This window comes from Poecilia reticulata, linkage group LG18 (genome assembly GCF_000633615.1).
Source record: "Poecilia reticulata strain Guanapo linkage group LG18, Guppy_female_1.0+MT, whole genome shotgun sequence".
Lineage (NCBI taxonomy): Eukaryota > Metazoa > Chordata > Actinopteri > Cyprinodontiformes > Poeciliidae > Poecilia > Poecilia reticulata.
This window is the reverse complement of record NC_024348.1, coordinates 523,743-545,939: the sequence shown is the minus strand read 5'-3', so window position 1 is coordinate 545,939 and position 22,197 is coordinate 523,743. Positions and strand designations below refer to the sequence as shown.

Genomic DNA, 22,197 nt, shown 5'->3' with positions numbered 1-22,197 from the left:
CCACAGTCCAAAAACATGACTGTCAGGTTAATTGTCCTCTCCAAATTGTCCCTTGTTGTGAGTGTGTGTGTGCATGGTTGTGTGTCCTGTGTGTCTTTGTGTTGCCCTGCGACAGACTGGTGACCTGTCCAGGGTGACCCCGCCTCTCGCCCAGAACGTTAGTTGGAGATAGGGACCAGCAACCCTCCCGACCCCACTAAGGGACAAGGGTATAAAGAAAATGGATGGATGGATGGATGGATGGATGGATGGATGGATGGATGGATGGATGGATGGATGGATGGATGGATGGGTTTGCAATGTGTTTGGCTGCAAAACACAGACTGCAAGACAGAACAAGTTATTTCTTGTCCTCTCTTTTCATGTTTTGATTTAGATCAGCCTTTGCTTCTTTCATTCTTCACAATAAACTTTTCTTAGTTATTTATGTTATATCACTTTTATTAATATTCTTTGTATTCATTTCTTTTAGAATTATGTTCTGCCTGCTCCCCAGTTTGTTTTCCCTTTCTATGCCATCTCTCTCTCCCTCAGCCTGCCTCCTACTGTCTCCTCACAGCTGCACAGCTACTTAGCACTGCTCCATTGTTCTAGCAATCAAGCTCCCAGTATTTAACCTATTCTCTTTCACACACTCCTCACTAGTTTCTTCCATTAACCTTATGCCACCAGGTAGGTCTCTGTTTCCTGGCTCCCTGTGGGTTTCCTTCAAGTTTTGTAAGATGTAAGAGAAACACTGTTTATGACACAGTGAAAAGTAGAAACCTCGTGGTTTCCGTCCCTCACTTCCGACGTCTGTGACAGTACCTCATTAAGTGACATAGTACTATGTCACCCAATGACACTATGTCACTTACTATGTCATTAAGTGACATACTTGCAATAGCCTGTAATCAATATGGTAAATGACAAAAAGTCACATTTACTGAACTACATAAACAGAAAAATTCTTTACAAAACAAAATATTGTGCATATCTTGCAATACTTTCATTCTTACGATTAAAACTTTTACTAATTCTTTTAGAAAAATACCATAAAATATTCAGAGTAGCACCATAAAATCAGTAATCTTGATTTTAGTGTAATTATTCTACTGGATTTGGAACTGAATTTGTTTTAAAAGTCAATCTTGTCACCCCGGTTTCTATAGCAACAGATGGCAAAGTGCCGGGGGACTTACCTTCTTCATCTGATACATCCAGTACTTCAGTCATGGTTTCAGGCACATTCAGCTTGTGTTTCTCTGTCACCGTCTGTCCACAGAGGGGAAACATTTATTATTGTTGACACATGACACCCATAAGGCTCATGGTTTATTAGATAAAACTGCTTAAATTTGAACTAAATCAATCCCATCTCATTATACCGCTTCAGCACAAATGAACTTATATTAAATACACTGATACAACTCCATAACATCACAGAGTCTAGTTAGACCCTAAACTGCCCTCAAAACTTTTGGTAATTGGAATAAAAACTGATGAAATAAAGATGCTGAAGCTGAAAGAATCTAAAATATTTTGACCTTACAAAATAAAATCTTCACACCCAAGAAGTTCTCCACTTTTGGTCATATTACAACCACAGACTTCATTCAGTGTATGTCTTGGGATGAAGGTGACAGATCGGCACAAAGTGGAGAATAACTGAAGTGAACGGAAAATGACACATGGTTTTCATGTTGTTTTTCTTTTTAACAAATGAACATTTGAAAAGGATTTTCATGCATTAGTATTACATAGTAAATGAAGCTGCAAGTCTTTTTTATGGATTGTTTGTGCCTACCAGTATTTCCATTTTTACAAATTTCTTCTTTGTAAACTGGTCGGAGAGCATCTGAACAGCAAGTTGTAGATAAGAACTTTGACTAGGCCAATGAAATAACTGTGAATCTCTAAAAAATACAAAAATACAAAAAAAAGGCATCCCACGGCATGATGCCTGCATCAATTTTTCATTGTGGGTATGGTGTGTTCGGCTTGATGTTCACTATTCAGTGGAATGTTGGTTTTGGGACAAAAAGTTTCTTCTTGGTCTCTGAACAGAGTGCCTCCTTCAAGTTACATTTTTTAAGCAGCTCTTGTGGGCTTTATTTGAGAGCAGTCAGACAGGAAAGTGGGAGGGTGATGGGGCCAGGACTTGAACCTGTGACAGCCGCGTTGAGGACTAAGACCTCCATATGTGCGTTGTGCACCACCATTCTCAACAGCTTTAAAGACTTTGAGAACCCTGTATCATTTTTCCTCCTTTTAACATCATGTTTGTTAAGTGTAAATTCACTCAGAGATTTCTGCAGTGTTTGTGCCATACCGTAGTCGTGGTGATGGTCTCCTCAGTGACGACTCGCAATGTGTCCACCACAGAGATATAGCCCAGCCTCCGAGCTATACCCAGCGCAGTATTTCCATTCTGGGGACAGGAAAGTAGACTCCAGATGCCTGTATTTGCATTCGAGTTTGCATCTGCTTTCAGTGAGTATATACAAACCACAGTAATGGCGTTGGGCTTGGCCCCATACTGAAGCAAAACATTGATGATGTGTGTGTTTCCTTGCTGGGCAGCTTGATGAAGCGGAGTGTATCCACTCTAGGAAGGGAAATTGAATGATGAGAGTCATTGAGAAACGACTGTAGCTGAATGCTCTGCAATAACTTCAGTTACATCAGTACCTTTGTCTTGGCGTTGACACTGGCCCCGTTTTGAAGAAGGAAGTTTACCATCTTGACATTACCATAGTGACACGCTACAATTAGTGGGGTGTAGCCCAGCTATGAAAAAGTAAAAACATCTTATTTCTCCAATCAGGAATCATGGAAACATGAGTGTAAGGATTAAAACGGATTTTGGATGCTGATATGGACAATTCAAAAGTCCAAACCTCACTATAATAGATTACCAAATTTTGAACAACACTTAATGTCCAGGGGAACACCAGAAATCAGTGGGGCCACAAAAAGTGAATGTAAAGGCTGTAAACTCAGTGACATTCAAATATTGTAAAAACTAGTCTGATTGTTATTATTAAATAATATCACGAGTTGTTATCAGAATCTTGAGGTCCTTAGAACACCTTTGACTGCACTGATAAATCGGCCCCGATTCCTTCGTTTTAGGAGAGAGATCCTAACATGAACCAATCTTATGCACTTATCTCTGAAAATCAGCCACTGTCCCTTTTTTGTCTGCAGTGAGAGAGAGCAAACTGCCCACCCGTCCACCAGGTAATGTCTGCAAGAGTTCAGTTAACTACACCCACACCACTGTTGCCAACTAAGCAACTTTGTTAGCAACTTTTCAGACAAAAAAGTTGATCAGCCAAAATTGGAATTCTCAGGTGAGGCTTTCTAAAGATGGTGATCGGCCAGAAAATTGTAATTGCTGCATTCCTATTTGTGGCAAAGCACAATTGCCAAATTCTGTATTCTATGGTTCTAACCTTCATTCAACCATGAAAAACTTCATTGAGATCTCAAATCTCCTTTTCAAGAGTTGGCAAGATAGCAGCACTGTTCACAAATATTAACTTTTACATTAAATCAGAAAAATCAATATGTTTTACTCTTAAAAGTATCAAAGCATATAATAATAAAAACAAAATTATCAACAAAAAAAAAGCCAGCTAAACTCTCTTCTTCATAGTCTTTAATCTTTAGTTCACCGTGAGTCATTTTCTCTGTCAATTTAAAATCTTGCTGAAAATTGTTCCAATCATTTGGGCAGCATATTTAACTGCTCTCTTTCCCAGGTCTTCCCTAACTCTTGGGACAAACATTTGGGAAAAGCCTGGGAACAAAGTCCATACCGGATGTCGAACTTAACTGTCAGCACAGTCAGATACATCAGAAGGAAAACCAGCACATTTCTAAACAAAAAGCAGCAAATATGACTGACAACCAGCAGCTGCATATCAATGACAACAGTGAACACGATATCCACAGTCATTAAAAAAAGTGCAATGATAAACCACTTTCTTAGATTTTGTTCTGGTGAATTCATGAACAATTGTCCAAAAGAGACAGGAATGTTGTTGAAGTTAAATAATCTCACATTTGTTGAGTGTACAAAAAAAAACTGTTTTGCCTGTTTTGGTCATTCCGGTTCTTGTCTCAAACCATAGAACCCTTTGGTGATAAAATAAAAAAACACACCAGGAGAGGCAGCAGAAGGGAAGCCCTAGAGATCAGACTTTACAGCTATGTTCTGCATGACCATATCTATTAATCTGTATAATCCTAATCTGTATGATTTGATTAATCTTATGCGGGCAAAATTAACCAAAGGAAGATCAGTAACCAAAAGGTACTGGACTATGATCAGTAACAACTTCAGTCTGTATCAGAGACATGAAATCTGAAGTGGGACATTAGTGCCTAATTGACAAAAGAGGAGAAATAAAACAGGAACTCCTTTCTCATACTTTAGTCTGGTGGTCCACGTTGGCACCATTCTTGGAGAGAATCTCAGCAACCGATACTCTGTCTTCTTGGGCTGCCAGATGGAGCGCGGTTAGGCCACTCTGCTTGAGCAAACAGAGAAGTAACATACAGAAGTGACACAATACAAATGGCTAACTTTGCCTTATATCAGGTTTGGTGGTCAACATTACCTTGGTGGAAACATTGATCTGGGCTCTTTTGCTGATTAACAGAGCTGTCATGTGTGTGTGACCCTCCTGCGAGGCCAGATGGAGTGGTGTGACCCCCTGGTTGGTCAGGATGTTGGTCTCTGCGCCGTATTGCAGCAGCACTGTGGCAATGTCCATCTGGTTCTTCTTAGCCGCAATATGCAGAGGAGTGTAGCCATTCTGGTTCATGAGAGGCAGACGTTAGGCTGGATGTTTTCAACTGTTCTGACCCAAACAACAGCATTGGCCATGTGTCAAGCTTTAAATAAATTGTAGTATTAAAGCTATAAACCTTTAAGACATCAGGTCTATTAGGGTGCAATGTGTGGAAACGTATTTCATTAAAGACTCATGCCAGTTCTTTGGAAATAACTCTGCAAAGAATGATCAGCTCATTTTATGCTAATACAGGCATCTCATCAAGATGTGATGAATCTTGTAATTAGTCGATTTGTCTTGTGTCAAAGGAAAGCATAACAGTATAGGAGGTTTCAGATGATCCACAACCCAGAGGTTGGTATGTGAGGGCAAAGGCACACGCCAAAGGTACGGTGCCAACACCAAAGCATTTTGAGACAATCTCTGTGGGGTTGGATCTCGTCCAGGACAGGAACTGTGTGTGGATGAACTTGAAAAGATAGGCTCTTAGCACTGAAACAATTAATTTTTTGAAAAAACTTCATATTTGTTCTTGTATGTTGAACAAATATTGTTGAACTCAGTGCTATTTGTGTAAAGGTACTAGCTTGAATCTTTATTGCTGATTTCACAGGTTCAGCTATGTTACATTTATTTCACCACAGAATCATTTTCTCAGTGTAGCCTAAACTAACACAACAAGCACTAAAAGTTTGTTGACATTCACATTAACTGTTAGAACCCCAAAGATGTTGACTCTTTACATAAACCTAGTAGGGCTGCAACTAGTAGTGCTTGATGCGTTCCAGTAAAAATATTATTTTCCATGTACTAAGGCTACCTTAAACTCAGACATATAAACTTATACTTATTTTATTTTCATTGCAGAAAGAAACAGTGAAATTGATCAAATGTTGTCGACTGACCACTAAAGCACACAGAAAAAACACAGAAAAATCACAAGTGTGCCTAAAAATATATGAATAAATATACAAATGATAATATATTGGTAACTTACCCGCACAGTTCAAAAGTACACATTTTTGGTGTTATCTCAATTTCCTTTAGGACTGGTTTAGTGTGTGTGTATGCGTGTTTGCCCTGTGTCTCTGTGTTGCCATGTGAAACACTGAATATCTATCCAGAGTGTAACCCATCAGCCTCCTATCCCTGTCACTATAGAAGCTGATAGAAATGCATCTGTTGAAGAAAACTGTACCATTTAAACCCTAAATGTTTTAGCACTCATCTGTCACCTGAAGTCTGTGCTCCAAAACTGACACAGCTACTGCAGACTTGTTCACATTTCATCGTACGATACTAAATTGTACTAAATATGTCAGTAATGTCCGACAGGCCAACACGTTTATGCAAACACTGCTGTATGGATAAATGGGTACAGAAATTGACTGACTTGATTAACTTTAATGCTTGATAAAAGCCATTAAAACTTTTATTGAATGGCTTAGTTTCAATAAAAGTTTTTTATTGAAAAACAAAACAAACAAACAAAAAACATGTGTAAACACTGCCTAAAATTTTTGACAAAATCTTAAAATTTGACCTCTTATATTTATTATTCCAGCCTGGTTGGAAAACAGAATCAAAGCAGATGATTTTAGTGCCAGTGAAAGAAGAGAAAGACTTTTGATGTGAACCAAGTGATTCTCCTCATCATGAACTATGTGCTATAGGTCAGTGGTCCCCAACCCTGGCCCTCAGGGACCGCTGTCCTGCATGTTTTTGATGAGTCCGGACTCCAGCACAGCTGATTCATATGATTGCATAACCTCCTTTGCATTCCTGCAATTGCTATAGAAGTCAGTTAATCACTTTCATTTAACCCAGGTGTGCAGTAGCAGGGAAACACCCAAAACATGCAGGGCAGTGGGCCCTGAGGACCAGGGTTGGGACCACTGCTATAGACCCTCACCTTAGCCATTGCGTGGGGAGACGCTCCTTTGTCCAAAAGCAGGAGCGCCACCTTTTGGTTGTCATAATGTGCTGCAACATGGAGGGGAGTGAGGCCGTTCTGTTGGGGAGGAATGGTGAGTGCATGAGGATTAAGGAGCGGCTAGTGAAGCAGGGAAACCAAACACTCACTGTTAGACAGGTTGACCAGAGGACAACAGAATGAGTCAATATGAAGAAGAAAAAATAGCTCCTGTTGACCTTTCTGATTAATGCCTGTCTTGGTAAGGCATATCAAGGAATACCTGGCTTCAAGTACCACATAAGCTTACCAGTTCTCTGGCAGTAAACTCTCTGGCAGCCTTAATACAGAAAACCACCAATTTTACATTCACATGCAAGACACATGAATATACTGTACATATTTATCTATCTTGATAATCCAGTGTTTGCTAGGGGAATCCAAGCAGAATTGGTCTATTTTGGATGTTTACCTTTCCAGCAGAATCAGGAGGCGCACAGCGCTGCATCAGCAGTTTGACCACATCTAGGTTTCCATACTTGGCAGCCACATGCAGAGGAGTAAACCCTTTCTGTAGAGAAGGAAGCAGAGACAGTAAGACCAAGAGATGTTGAAAGATCTATACATAAAATCAGAAAAATACTGTAGAAATATATACTTTAAAGGCTTGGTGAATGTTTTTTAAAACTGTGTTTTGTTCGGCAGCATGCCACTCAGACATGTGCCAAAGAGTGCCAAGGTGAAACCCAACAAATTTCATTTCACAAGTGGAGCATTACATCTTTCACTATGATACTTCACTTGATTTATTTAGGGGCATTGGTGGTGACAGTGGTAGGAGTTCACCCTCAATCAGCAGGTTGCTTGTTCAATCCCTGCTCCACCTGCCCTCTGTGTTTTGGGACTCAGCCACAGAGGGCAGGTGGAAGGACACTTGATAAGGCGCTATGCAAATGAAGCCTAGGCATAAATTCAAGCTGTGAAACTCTCTTCTGCCTACCAGCATCATCAATTACCACTCCTCAGCCAACCAGCACCAGATTGTTGCTCTGCCCCAGCCAATCACCACGCAAGAGCTCCTTCAAAAAGCCAAACCACACATCCACCTGCTTCAACCCACCTCCTCTCCATCTCCACCCTCATCCTCCCAGGCATCTTCCAGGCTCCCTCTTTTCCAGGCTCTGCTCCACCACTAGTGTCCGAGCCCAGGGGAAGACTACCCTGAGTTAAGTTTAAATGACTTGTCAAATACTAATTGTCCATCAATTTCTTCAAGGTAAATAACAAAAATGAAAAAGAGATTCTTGGTTGAACCTTGTGAGCAAGTCAAAAAGTAAAACGTGATTTATGATTGTGAATTTCTCTTAACAACACATATATAACATGTCAAAGGGTATGTTTAATCATCCTAGAAAGAAACCAAAAGTTATAGCTTAGAGGTACAACGGTCCATATTATCCAGGCAAATACTACTCGTCTACTTCTGTGTCTGCAGCTACGGAAGGTTTGGGATTTTCAAAATGCTGTTAATGATGCATTGATTTTCTCTTGTTTACCTTCTCTCTGACATGTTCAGAGATTATATCAGCATGTTAATAGAATAAACTGAAAGATGAGATTCAGATAGCATGAATAGAGCAGGAAGCTACATAAAACTGCTATCATATAGCGTGACTATTCTGTTACATTAAAATTAGCTTTCAGCTGGTAAACTTGCAACGTGACTCAACTCTTGAGAATATTAATAAAAATATGTAACTAACATCTGACTTCAGTTTGATTGTACAGCCTGCAGAGGGAGCCCTGATGTATTTAGAATGAAGAAGTAAACAAGGTCAGTGTTGGAAGACGCCACATGATCAGTGTGTTTATGAGCAAGCAGACCTTTGTTAGGCCCTGGATTCTGTCACACGTACTGGTGACCAGAAACACTCTTCTTTCTGGTCACAACAAGTAATAAATAATAAAATAAAAATGCAAGAATTGTTAGGAGAAGTTTTGGAAATGACCATTTACACTTGTGTGATATGATGAAAACTACAGATTGGTTTCCATAGTGACAGCCACACCCTGCTCCCTCCCCTGAAATGAGCAGGAAGCGACAGACTGTAGTCCACAGAGGAGGATGCAGTCAGGATTATAACAGCAAGACATCTCCACTGTCATGTCAATGTCAAATATATTTATATATCACTTTTATAAACAGGTTTAAAACTGCGCCAAAGTGCTGTACCAAGACAGTAACACAATAGAATAAGTAGATGAAAAAAGAAAGAGAAAAAAAATCATGCAAAAAAAATAAGAGTAATAATAATAATAATTAAATTAAATAAATTTAAACATCACAACAGAAGAGTTACTATATCAGGCCTCAATTAAATGCCAGCAAATACAAATAGGTTTTAAGATGCAATTTAAAATGATCCAGGCTGTGGGCAGATCTAATCTGGAAAGAGCTTTTCCAGAGAACAGGAGCGGCAACACAGAAAGCCCAATCTCCTTTGCTCGTAAGTCGAGTCCGAGTAACTCTCAATATCAGCTGATTATTAGATCTTATGGTTCTGGACATTGGCTGCACAGTGGCGCAGTTGGTAGAGCTGTTGCTTTGCAGCAAGAAGGTTCTGGGTTCGATTCCCGGCCCCGGTCTTCCTGCATGGAGTCTCCATGTTCTCCCTGTGCATGGTGGGTTTTCTCCGGGTTCTCCGGTTTCCTCCCACAGTATAAAACATGACTGTCAGGTTAATTGGTCTGTCTAAATGGTCCCTAGGTGTGAGTGTGTGTGTGTRCATGGTTGTTTGTCCTGTGTGTCTCTGTGTTGCCCTGTGACAGACTGATGACCTGTCCAGGGTGACCCCACCACTCGCCCGGAATATTAGCTGGAGATAGCTAATGAACCCATTAAGGGACAAGGGTGTTAAGAAAATGGATGGATGGTGGTTCTGGACACAGAGTGAAGTTTCATGGTGATGAACAAGTCGGGGTTCAATCACAATTCACATCTTCAACTTTTTGTGGTCCCATCAATCATTCATCAGAAGTGATGTAGATTTGGAGACGCAGTACGAATGCTATCTAAGGATCCTTCACACAGTACCTATAGAAAGCATTTACACCATTGGATATTTTAGTCATAAAAAGGGTATCTCTCCTTGGGCTGCCACCTTATCGTGGTGGAGGGGTTTGAGTGTCCCAATGATCCTAGRAGCTATGCTGTCTGGGGCTTTATGCCCCTGGTAGGGTCACCCAAGGCAGACAGGTYCTAGGTGAGGAACCAGACAAAGCGCAGCCCGAAGACCCCTATGATGAATACAAACTTTGGACTTCGTTTTCCCTCGCCCAGACGCGGGTCACCGGGGCCCCACTCTGGAGCCAGGCCTGGAGGTGGGGCACGATGGCGAGCGCCTGGTGGCCGGGCTTTTACCCACGGAGCCCGGCCGGGCTCAGCCCGAAGAGGAGACGTGGGTCCCCCTTCCGATGGGCTCACCACCTGTCCGAGGGGCCAAAGGGGTCAGGTGCATTGTGCTATGGGCGGCAGCCAAGGGAGGGGACCCTGGCGGTCTGATCCTCGGCTGCAGAAGCTGGCTCTTGGGACGTGGAACGTCACCTCTCTGGTGGGGAAGGAACCGGAGCTAGTGTGCGAGGCTGAGAGGTTCCGGCTAGAAATAGTCGGCCTCACCTCGACACATGGCTCTGGTTCTGGAACCAGTCTCCTTGAGAGGGGCTGGACGTACTTCCACTCTGGAGTTGCCCACGGTGAGAGGCGCCGGGCTGGAGTGGGCATACTTGTTGCCCCCCATTTGGGCGCCTGTACGTTGGGGTTCACCCCGGTGAACGAGAGGGTAGCCTCCCTCCGCCTACGGGTGGGGGGACGGGTTCTGACTGTTGTTTGTGCTTACGGGCCAAACAGCAGTTCAGATTACCCACCCTTCTTTGAGTCCTTAGAGGGGGTACTGGAGAGTGCCCCTCCTGGGGACTCCCTTTTTATGACTTTTACAAATCAATCATGATCAACAAAATCTGATCATGATTGAAGTTTTTAACAAAAAAAAACCCAAACCTACCCTAACCCTTTAATGTCAATGTGAAAACTGATATTGAATAAAAATATGTAAAATACAATAAGTGATCTTGTGATAGGGTGTCCAGTCACCCATTGATGGCTGCAGATAGGGAGCAGCACACTCACGACCCCACTGCAAGCGAGCGATGGATAGACAGATGAATGGACGGACAATAAGTGATTGAATAAATATTCATCCCATTTAAAGTTACTGACCTAACTCAACGGAAGTTCAGCCAACTGGTGTTGGCAGTCTGACAAAGAGTGGAATGGAGAAGGCCTGAGAGACAGCTTTGTCAGGAAGGTCCATTCACTGGCTAATTAGTAATACTGGCTACCATTAGAGCATAAAGACAAAAGAGCACTCCAAGTACAGCAGAGAACAAGTCACTGATATAAAAATATCTCTCAAGCACTGAACAAATGAACATCCCATGGAGTTCAGTTAAATCCATCACCAAGATACAGAAGGTATATGACATATGTGTAATTTTGTCTCTTAGTCCTCACAAACTAAGAGATCGTGCAAGAAGGACAGAAAGAGGGGATCCGAACACCTTTGACTACATCAAAGGAGTTAAAAGCTTCAGAAGCCGAGATGGGAGACATGTGGGAGACTCCACTATCAATTGGAAGAAAGATCTTTGGTCTGACTCATGTAAAATCACTCAGAAAAAGAACAGGCATCTAATGGCATGCTGCATTTTTAGTTTTCATTGGAAAACTAAAACAAAAACAACCATAGTCACACCTCCTGTGTCTGGCTTGGTCTTTGTGAAACGGATAAAGCCAGAGCGAACTGATGGCACTATGCCAAGCCTTTCTTTATCTCTTATCCTGTAGTTCATAGTCCTAGCGCCCCCTCTCTGTGTGGCTGGTTATATGCTGCTGGCCCCTGTACTAAGTGCCAGTCTGTGACAGCTGCACGAGAGGTGAGTTACATTTTTCCGCACACAGCATAGAAAAGCGTTAACAATACATAAGACATTATTTTTATTAACTTAGAGAGTAATGAATACTTACTAGATGCCTGGCACCAGCTTTTGTACTTCCAGTGTTTTCAGTACTGTAAAACACTCTTTGTGCTAAAGTTAAATGCTAATATAACAGTATTGTAGTGTGCTGAGTGAAGCTGAGCTGATTGCACTGATTCATATCTGATATGTTCTCATTCAGGAAATAAAATGCCCCATCACCTAGAAACTCCTCATCTTCATTAAGAACTACACAACGCAGTCGAGGGGTTACTTGGGCCAACCCGGTTCAGTGGAGTGAAGCAGAACCTGGTTACACTAAACTAAGATACAATAAACTAAGCTAAACTTATATAAGAGAAGAAAAGCTAAGCTAAATTAAGCTACACTAAACTGAGATAAGTTTTATTGTCCAAAGGAAATTTGTACTGGGTACAGACACTGGCAACTGCATAGTCTAAAATCCATACGCATGTTAGGGTCACATTTAACCTAATATGCTTAACACTTTGCACTGGATACATTCTAAAACATAAAATAATAGTACATAACAGAAACATAATAATACAGTTTAAAATCTTTAAGATCTTCACCTACGGTCACATTTTAGTGTTTGTTGCTATTAAAGGTTTTGATAAAGTGGAACAAATTTGTTCTTGTAGTGGTTCAGACTAAACAGGTCCAGTCAAAGCCAAAGACCTCAGCCTGAATAAAATGCTGTGGTGCGGATGCTAAGAGAGCTAGAGGTGTGTTGGCCCACAGAACACTGGGCCTGTGATGTAAGATCTAACAGGAGTAAGTTTTATTTATTTTGAACATGATAGTATAAAATCATGCACAAGAACAAAGAATGTAAAAGACACATATTTTTGTACCACAGTCATCTTAACATGCTCAAAAAGGAGTAGGAAGAAGTAAGAAACTTGTGACCTCCTACCCCATAAACTCATACAATATTTTCAAATGGACCCTCACTAATAAATCAAATCAAAAATAAAAATAAACAGGTTAATTAATTTTCCATTTTATCTGGGTTTACATATGTCCAAGTATATACATGCATACATCCATACCTACACATGTACATGTACACATTAATGCTCACCCATATTTCTATATCGTTAAAATGACCTCCTTATATTTCCTTTTAAATAGTATTAAATTTTGACTTTGTTTCCACTCATTTAACTTGCTCCATAACTTTACCCCGTGAATTGAAATACAAAAGCTCTTTCTTGTTGTTCGTAAACTATGAATCCTTAAGTCGGAGTAACCCTTTAAGTTATATCCCCTTTCTCTCTCAAAAACATGCTCTGTTTGAGCTCAGGTAGCAGTTTATTAGATGCCTTACACATAATTTGAGCGATTTTAAATTCCACCAGATCTTCAAATTTAAGAATTCTAGATTTTAAGGATAATGGGTTTGTGTGCTCATAATAACCAACATTATGGATGATTCTAATGGCTCGTTTCTGCAGAATGCTTAGTGGATGTAAAGAGCTTTACTAATTTAACATATACTCTTTCTAGAGTTACACCCTCTAGCTGGATTTGAGTTTGTGCTTTTTTGTAACAGTTTCCAAAAACCATGATTTTAGTCTTGTCCAAATTTAGTGATAATTTATTATCGTCAAACCATTTCTTTAATTTACTGATTTCTGAAGCGACTATGGAGAGAGCTTTCACCAGAGACTAGAATATTTGTGTCGTCAGCAAATAACACAAATTTTAATACATTGGACACTTTGCTTGTGTCGTTTATATACAAATTAAATAAAACTGGTCCCAGTTCTGACCCTTGAGGTTCCCCACATACAACCTCCAGAATCAGATTCAATCTCTCCCATCTTCACGAATTGTTTTTTGCTCTTTAACTCCTCATCCAGTTCAAAACTACTCCCCGAATTCCATAGAGTTCTAATTTTTTAATTACGATATCATGATTTGTGACAAAAGCTTTCTTTAGATCCATGAATACCCCTACAGCTAATGTCTTACAGTTGCATTAGTAATTTCTTCTAAGGCAGCTCACACAGTAAAACTGCATTTAAAATTCAAATTAAGATAATGCCATGTGTTGTGTATCTAAGGTTGTTTTGTAAGACCTTTTCATGAACTTTATTTAAAGTTAGCTTGTTGCATTTTAAATAGATTGTTGTTTTTTCCCATAATAACAGCTAATGTGTTTTGGATCAAATCCGTTAGCAACATGCATGTCCTAAGTGACAGAGTAGATTCATTTCATTTGGTAAGTCTGGACATCCACACTGATTTCTTGACCACCTCATCAAATTAGACGAAGATTAAATGGCTGCCCCACCACCCACCTTCGTAGCCAATGAATGGGAAGCCCCAGCCTCCAGCAGCACCGAGGCGGTCTCCACCTGCCCCTCCCTGGCAGAGATGTGGAGCGGGGTGTAGCCATTGGTTGTGGCAGCATCAGGATGGGCCATGTGCTGTAGCAACAGCTGCACGATCTCTGTTTTCCCAAGACGGGACGCAATGTGAAGAGGAGTCTGGTCCTCCTGGGCAGGATGAGGGGGGGAGCAAGACAGTTTTTAATCAAACAGCAGACCTGATATTAATGACAGATATTGATAAGTGCAAGACATGTGACTAAAGGAATCTCACCCGCGCCCGAGCATCCACCATGGCTCCGTTTCTCAGCAGACATCTGACCACCTCCACCTGGCCAGCCCTGGCTGCCATGTGTAACGCTGTTTCTCCACGCTGTGTACAGCAGGTAACACACCGTGTCAGATGTAACTGAAACACTGTGTCAGCTCCCTCCTGCCCTTCCCCATTACTCACTATATTGCTGACATCGGCTGAGGCTCCGTTCTGCAGCAGGAGCAGGACGATGTTCAGGTGACCCATAAAAGCTGCTACGTGGATGGGAGTCAGGCCAGACTAAACAGGCAGCAGAATGCAGACACATGGTGTGAATAAAAGATCAGTGCTCTACAGTGTTGCAAAACACTAGTTAAGAGGCAAAACAATGATGAACTCAGATCACTTTTTATTCCGACTTTCTTTATTGAATTTAACAGCTTGACATGCATCAATCATTAGGACAATAAAAACACAGTATAGATAACAGAGAAAAAGCAGTGCAAGCTGATTTATCCCAGAACCCAACCCACCCTGAACACAGTTTCGAAGAGGAAGAAGAAGAAAAGATGGCGAATGTAACCGTTATAGTGTAACGCACGGATCGATGAACGTGTTTGTATGTTCAGAAAAAAGGAAGTAAAGAAAATTTACAACCACCGCATGTCTCCACACCACTTTTGGTCGAGCGTGCAACAATAGTAACGTTAATTGTAAATTAAACAAATATATAAATGACAAATAAAGAATAGAAAAAATATAATAAGAAGAATATATATTGGTTAAAAAAAAAGAACTAGATATCGGTGAGAAGATCTACAGATAATTTAATTTACTTCTGTATCAGGGAGCAAAGTCATGGTACCCACTAAAGATAGGAAAAGTCTCCAAGTCTCCATAAATTTGCTGGTGGAACCCTCAAGTGAAAATCTGTGTTTTTCCAGCTTCAGGTTGTAAAGAACTTCTCTAGTCCATTGGTTGAGAGACAGGGGGACGCTTAGTTTCCACTTGAGTAGAATAAGTCTTTGGGATAAAAGGATGGTGAAAGCCAGGGCCCGTTTCAAAGAACCCCAAAAGCCCAGGTCTGGAGGGTAGCCAAATATCGCCGACAATGGATTGGGCAGAATTGTCTGATTATATGCTTGACTAAGTATTTTAAAAATGTTACCCCAAAACCCGCTTAGTTTTGGGCAGGCCCAAAACATGTGGGTATGGCGACTGTCCACACCTATTGCAAACATCACTGACTGATGAGTAAATTCTTGCTAGTTTTGTGTTTGTGTAATGTACTTTAAAGAATATTTTGCACTGGATTAAGGCATGCCGGGCAAAAATTGAGGATTTATGAATTAAATTCTTGGCGGCCTTTCACTGCTCCCCATCTACCTCAGTACCCTGCTCCCCCTCCCATGCTATTTTAACAAGAGCTGCAAATCTTGAGGTGTTATTATTATTAATGGAATTATATAAAAATGAAATACAATTTTTCCGTTGTGGGTCTACTTGCAGAAGAGTATCCAAAAGTGTTTCAGGGGGTCGATTAAGTGCAGAAACACCTTTTTAACATAATCCCTGGCCTGAAAGAACTGAGAGAAATGAGATTTGGGCTATTGGAATTTACATGAAAGTTCAGCAAAGGATGAAAAGGTATTGTTGCAATAAAGGTCCTTTACAGTCTTGTTCCCTCTTTCATGCCACAAGTTAAAAACTAAGTCAGTGACTGAAGGCATACAGTTACAATTTTTGGTTAAAGGAATTTGTATCGAGGGTCCATGCAGGCCAAACTGTTTCCTGAATTGGCTCCAGATAGTTAATGTAGCCCTGACTATGGGATTGTCCTCTACCAGGGAGAGGGGCAGGGAAAGCTGAGGCCTCTCTAGTCCTCTCTGCTTTGTTTGAGAACAAAGCAGAGAGGACAACGAATAATGGCTAGACGCCCTTTCAATCTGCACCCAGGCCGGTGAAACATCAGCATCACACCTCCAATACAACAATTTCTGTACATTAGCTGCAGAGTAGTATTGCCTGAAGTTGGGAAGAGCAAGTCCGTCCTCAAGTTGGGGACTGTAGCACTGATTTACGAAGTCTGGCAGTTTTTTTAAGCCATAAGAATTGAGATATCTTCCTGTCCAATTTGTCAAAAAAAAAATTTGTAATTAGTATAGGAACATGCTGGAAAAGGTATAAAAATTTGGGGAAAATAATTTTAAAAAGATTCACCCGTCCCACCAAAGATAATGGTAATAGGGACCACCGGTCAAAATCTTTCTCCATGCTCTCTAATAACGGTAAAAATTTCTTATTCATCATGTTAGACCAGTGTTTCTCAATTCCGGTCCTCAGGCCCCCTTGCCCTGCATGTTTAAGATGTTTTCCTTTTGCCACGCACCTGGATTGAATATCTGGGTGATTAACAGGCTTCTGCAGTACTTGATAGTCATGCAATCATTTGAATCAGCTGCTCTGGTATAGAGGCACATCTACAACATGCAGAGCAGGGGGGCCTGAGGACTGGAATTGAGAAGCACTGTGTTAGACATAGAACAGATGAATATTCCTAAATAACGAAACCCTGCTTCTGCCCATTTAAAAGATGAGACTGAATGTGGAAGGTTCCTTGCCAGAGAGTTCAAGGGAAATAATTGGCTCTTCTGGTAGTTAAGCTTGTAACCTGAAAGCTTGGTATATTGTTCTGGAATGTTAAAGAGAACTGGGAGAGATGTATGAGGATCAGAAATGTATAAGAGCTAGCCATCCGCGTATAGGGACACCTTATGAGTTGCACCAGATCTTAGAATACCCTTAAAACCTTCTTTGGCACGCAACCAGATGGCTAGAGACTCTATTGCGATAGCAAATAGCAGGGGGGACAGAGGGCATCCCTGCCTAGTGCCCCTTCCAAGAGGAAAGGATGAAGACACCATACCATTTGCTTTAATTGAGGCTACAGGTGATGAATACAGCAGCTTAACCCAAGAGATAAAATTGTTATCAAAGCCAAATCTTTCCATTACTTCATATTAAAAAAAACCATTCGACCCGGTCAAATGCCTTCTCGGCGTCGAGAGATACAATTATTTCAGGTGATGGAGTACCTGGCGTATGGATAATATTGAGAAGACGTCTGGTGTTATGGAATGACTGTCGCCCAGTCATAAAGCCTGTCTGATTTAATGAAATAATGACGGGAAGAACTCGCTGGAGTCGGGTTGCAAGAATTTTAGATACAATTTTCAGATCTACGTTTAGGAGGGAAATAGGTCTATAGCTAGTACACAATCAGGGGTCTTTATTGTTTGTAAGAATCAGAGATATTGTAGCCTCTGATAAGGTGCTAGGCAGGCGCCTGTTTGAGAAGGCCTCATTATACACCTGTGTCAAGACTGGCGCCAGAAGATCCTCATTAGCCTTATAATATTCCGAAGAGAAACCGTCAGGGCCAGGGGATTTGCCCGAATTTAAGGACTTGATAGATTCTTGCACCTCCAATAGGCCCACCTAAACTTCTCATCAATTCATTGTCTATCAGTGGAAAGCTGATATCATTATGTACGTCATGTCACAAGGGTGGAGTTAGGGAGGTATACAATTCTGAATAGAATGACACAAATCTATCATTTATCTTTCTGGGATCAGAAAGAATCTCCCCAGTAGCTGATCTGATGAATGGGATTAATTTGGAGGTTCCCTAAGCTCGCGCTTGGAAAGCTAAAAGCTTCCCGCTATGTCGCCAGATTCAAAAAAGCACTGCCTTATCTTGGTTAGTTGAAGTAGAGTAGTCGTCGACATAGTTAAATTGAAATCAGTTTGGAGTTTAACACGCTCATTATAAAGGCCATGGTCCGGGTTGGATGCATATTTTGACTCCACTTCTTTAATCTGGTTCAGCAAGTCATTAGTGTGACGTAACCTCTTCCTTGTCAAATTAGAAATAAAGCTGATGAGCTGGCCTCTTATATACGCTTTTGAGGCTTCCCAGAGGTGAATCATTAAGAACAAAGTAAAGTGAAAGCTGATTTTTTAAAAATCTGTTTATAGTCCTCCTTGGTAAGCAGTATAGAATTAAATCTCCAAAATTTAAAACAGTGGGCTTCACAGACCAAAGCTAAAACTAAGGAGGCTGGTGCATGATCGGATATCGCTATAGTGTGATAATCACAGGCTTTTATTTTAGAAAGCAGTCTGATATCCATATGGAAAAAAATCTATGCGTGCATAGGTACAATGGGCATGGGAAAAGAAGGAAAACTGCTTAAGTGCCGGGTTCCCATGTCTCCACGGATCCACCAGTCCCAACTGAATTTTAAAATCATTTAGCAGCATAAGATAATGAGATAGTTTTTTTTTGAGGATCTGTCTAAGCGAGTATCCTGGATCATATTAAAGTTTCCCCCTAAAATTAAATAATAGTTTTCAATATCAGGCATAGATGAAGAGTCTGGACACAAAGGTATCGTCATCCCAATTTAGGCCGTAGACACAAGCTGGTATCACCAGAGATTTACAATTTACCAAACATAGTTATGAAACGACCCTTCGTGTCTGCTATTATTTTGTGCTGTTCAAACATAATATTATTACGAATAATTATGGCTGTTCCTCGAGCCTTAGCATTAAATCTAGGATGAAATACATGGCTAATCCAACTTCTTTTACGTTGCATTATCTCTTTATTACCAGTGGTGGGAAGTAACGAAGTACAAGTACTTCGTTACTGTACTTAAGTACAGTTTTCGTGTATCTGTACTTTACTTAAGTAGATTTAATAATGGGTACTTTCTACTTTACTCCACTACATTTTACAGTAAGTATCTGTACTTTCTACTTCACTACATTTCTACAAAAGTGTCGCGTTACTCGTTACATCCAAGTCTCRTTGCTCTTTTCTTCCGTTAAAATGTGAAGTTCAGGGATTTAAGATGGCGCCGTAAAATCAGAGCAATAACGTGACTTAGTGTCTGTTGTCACCCATCGGCTCCACCTTTACTCGCACGCGGAGCTCCAGACATGCGCAGTGGTTTCCTCTGAGCGGGAGAAGATGTCTGTCTATAATATAATAGCGCTGCATAAATTGATATGGCGACATGTAAAATCAGCAGCGCTTCGCTTTCACAGACGGGGGGGACTTCGTCCAGCTTTTAGTGTCACTTGGAAGGAAAGCTTAAAGAAAGGTAAGATCTGTGCTAGCAAAGCTAGCTGTACTGAGACACATGTTGCATCTGATGAAAAAAAGTTGTCACTCATGCGCTGAATTATTGTGTGGAGGTTTTGACTGAGGTGTCGCATATATGGGACAACGCTGGTACCAAAGTCTGCAATATAGTGATATAACATTCAGGAACGATCCGATTCTTCTGGACGGATCTTTACTAAGTCCTAAGGACTGAAGCCTCACTGAGAGCCGTTCTTTGTTCTTGTGTACACTGCAGTCTATATATATATATATATAGACATTCATTTAATTGCTGAATAAGTAAAAGTTGAACGTATGAACACAGAGCATGCTCATTGCTCATTGATTGATTTCGTCTCCTGTCATGGTGGCAAACATCGCAGTGGGAGGATGAAAACAGTCATGATGCTCCTTCTGCTTAGTTACTTGTTGTGCCGTTGGACAGTGTTCATAGTTGAACGTTATTTACCGTTAATTGCGATGTTTCAGTTGTGGTTTCTGACATATGCAATATGGGCAACCGCCCAGGGCGTTATTTTTCTAGGAATAGCAGGAGACCTCTGCGGATTATAGCACAGCGATGAAAGCAAAACAGAATGAAGTGAGTTTTAATTGATACTGGTTAAATATATTTCAGCTCTAAGTATTYAATATCTAGGTGTTTTTATGGGAATGTGGATCTTTCAGATCAATCTGAGAACCAATTTTGATAAACTTAATGTTATTGTGTCATTTAGCGCGGGGCGCTGGTCTTGGGTTCGGTGGTCTTGACTACAACTCTGCTACMTGGCTCCTTGGTTGCATGTCCTCCACCCCGCCCGCACCTTCTTTACATCCCCTTTCAGTTRGATTTCTTTCTAAATAAATGAATAAAAAAACACGGGAAAAGACACAAACTCACATACACATTTCCACTAAAACACTCACATCTAGATTCAGACCCCCTTTAAAGCAAAAACAAAAGCATCTCCTATCCCCTGCGAGCCTTCCTTCATTATAGACTAACATTTTCTTCCTCCCAAAATCAGAATGGTCACTTGTCGGAAGGCAACCAGATCAAACCAGTCAACTACAAATTCAACCAATGTAACTGTAGAAGAACTTCTGAAAATCTCCATAACTGAGTTAAATCAACCTAGTAGCATAATACACATCAAGACAGATTTGCTGGCTCTGAATGAGTAGTTCATTGGTCATCACAGCATCCAGTCACTGTAGAAGTAATCAAGTTCAGGGCTATTTTTAATTGTACAAGTTAATCAGAAGAAAAATAAAGTAAAGCAAATCTAGAGACAACTTTGCATTAAACAAACTATGAAGAACCGTCTGAGTTCTGCAAGTGGAAAGATTAACACCACTAGTAGACCGCTTAGATCCAACTAATAATTATTCCCCTGGCGGGCTTGAGCTGGATGGACGAAGAGGGTCAATGTAGCGCTTGGTGTCATCAGATGAAGCCAGAAACTTCGACTCCCATTCTCGGTCATGATGAACAGTCTGGCTGGGTAGCGAAATGCAAGCTTGAGTCCCCGATCATACAGTTCTTTCATGATCCCGCGGTAAGATGAGCGCTGCTGTAAAACCTCCGGGCAGTAATCTCCAAAAATATGAAATGGGGTACCCTTATACTTCAACTTGCCTCGCAACTCTCTGGCTTTGCGTGAAACGAGCTCCCTGTTTTGATAGTTGTGGAAATACACAATTACGGCTCTGGGTTTCTCACCCGGGCCCGGTTTTGCCATTAGCATCCGGTGTGCTCGATCCAGCTCCCGAGCCCTTTTCAACGTATCTTCCCCGAAGACCTCCAGAAGTAGTTGAGAGAAAAATGCTGTAGGATGCGAACCTTCTATGCCCTCAGGAAGTCACACCAACCTAGCGTTGTTGCGGCGGCTCCTACTTTCCAAATCCATTAGCTTAGCTTTCAGCTTGTTGTTCTCTCCGGTCACCGGAGCTAACTCAACTTACATTGCCTGTATGTCGTCGCTCATGGTAGTGGCCACAGTTTCCAGTGATGAAATACGCTGGTGGTGGGTAGAAATGATAGATTCAAAGCGCTCCAGTTTTGTTTCGAGTTTAGTGAACGCTGCATTGAACTCCGCTGAGAGAGATTTCTTGTGGTCAGCTAACGTAGCCGTTAGCACAGCCATGATGTTCCCCCTCGTCTTTTTTGGCTCTGCTGGTCATAACTGGTCGCGGTTCTACCACACTACAGTCACTGTTGAATGGGATATATGCCACGGACTTCCGTTTTAGCACTTCCGCATTATGCCACATAGAATGTTTCCGGTGCACAGGCAACAGTATGTTAACAGGCAACAGTATGTTAACAGTGGCTCCTCAGTCCTGCAGAACTATTAATGATGCCTATAGAATTATTCAGACGTCCTGAAACGCTCCAACAACAACAAAGGATTTAAGCTGGATGTGTCAAAACACATCCAGCTGCACAGTGGCGCAGTTGGTAGAGCTGTTGCCTTGCAGCAAGAAGGTTCTGGGTTCGATTCCCGGCCCCGGTCTTTCTGCATGGAGTTTGCATGTTCTCCCTGTGCATGGTGGGTTTTCTCCGGGTTCTCCGGTTTCCTCCCACAGTCCAAAAACATGACTGTCAGGTTAATTGGTCTGTCTAAATTCCCCCTAGGTGTGAGTGTGTGTGTGCATGGTTGTTTGTCCTGTGTGTCTCTGTG

General features: G+C 41.3%; 1 protein-coding gene across 26 annotated transcripts in view; it reads right to left on the bottom strand.

The window, feature by feature from the left end:
• The window catches only part of ank2b (ankyrin 2b, neuronal), a 206,942-nt gene that overhangs the window by 63,895 nt on the left and 120,850 nt on the right, over positions 1-22,197 (bottom strand). For all 26 annotated transcript variants that reach the window (XM_008434870.2, XM_008434873.2, XM_008434863.2 and 23 more), the window contains 11 exons: positions 14,542-14,640; positions 14,362-14,460; positions 14,058-14,255; positions 7,169-7,267; positions 6,697-6,795; positions 4,608-4,805; positions 4,419-4,517; positions 2,671-2,769; positions 2,489-2,587; positions 2,312-2,410; positions 1,182-1,254 (listed from right to left, as the gene is read on the bottom strand). In XM_008434870.2, the coding sequence (XP_008433092.1) occupies positions 1,182-1,254; positions 2,312-2,410; positions 2,489-2,587; positions 2,671-2,769; positions 4,419-4,517; positions 4,608-4,805; positions 6,697-6,795; positions 7,169-7,267; positions 14,058-14,255; positions 14,362-14,460; positions 14,542-14,640 (1,261 nt within the window). The remainder of the gene's footprint in view (positions 1-1,181; positions 1,255-2,311; positions 2,411-2,488; positions 2,588-2,670; positions 2,770-4,418; positions 4,518-4,607; positions 4,806-6,696; positions 6,796-7,168; positions 7,268-14,057; positions 14,256-14,361; positions 14,461-14,541; positions 14,641-22,197) is intronic.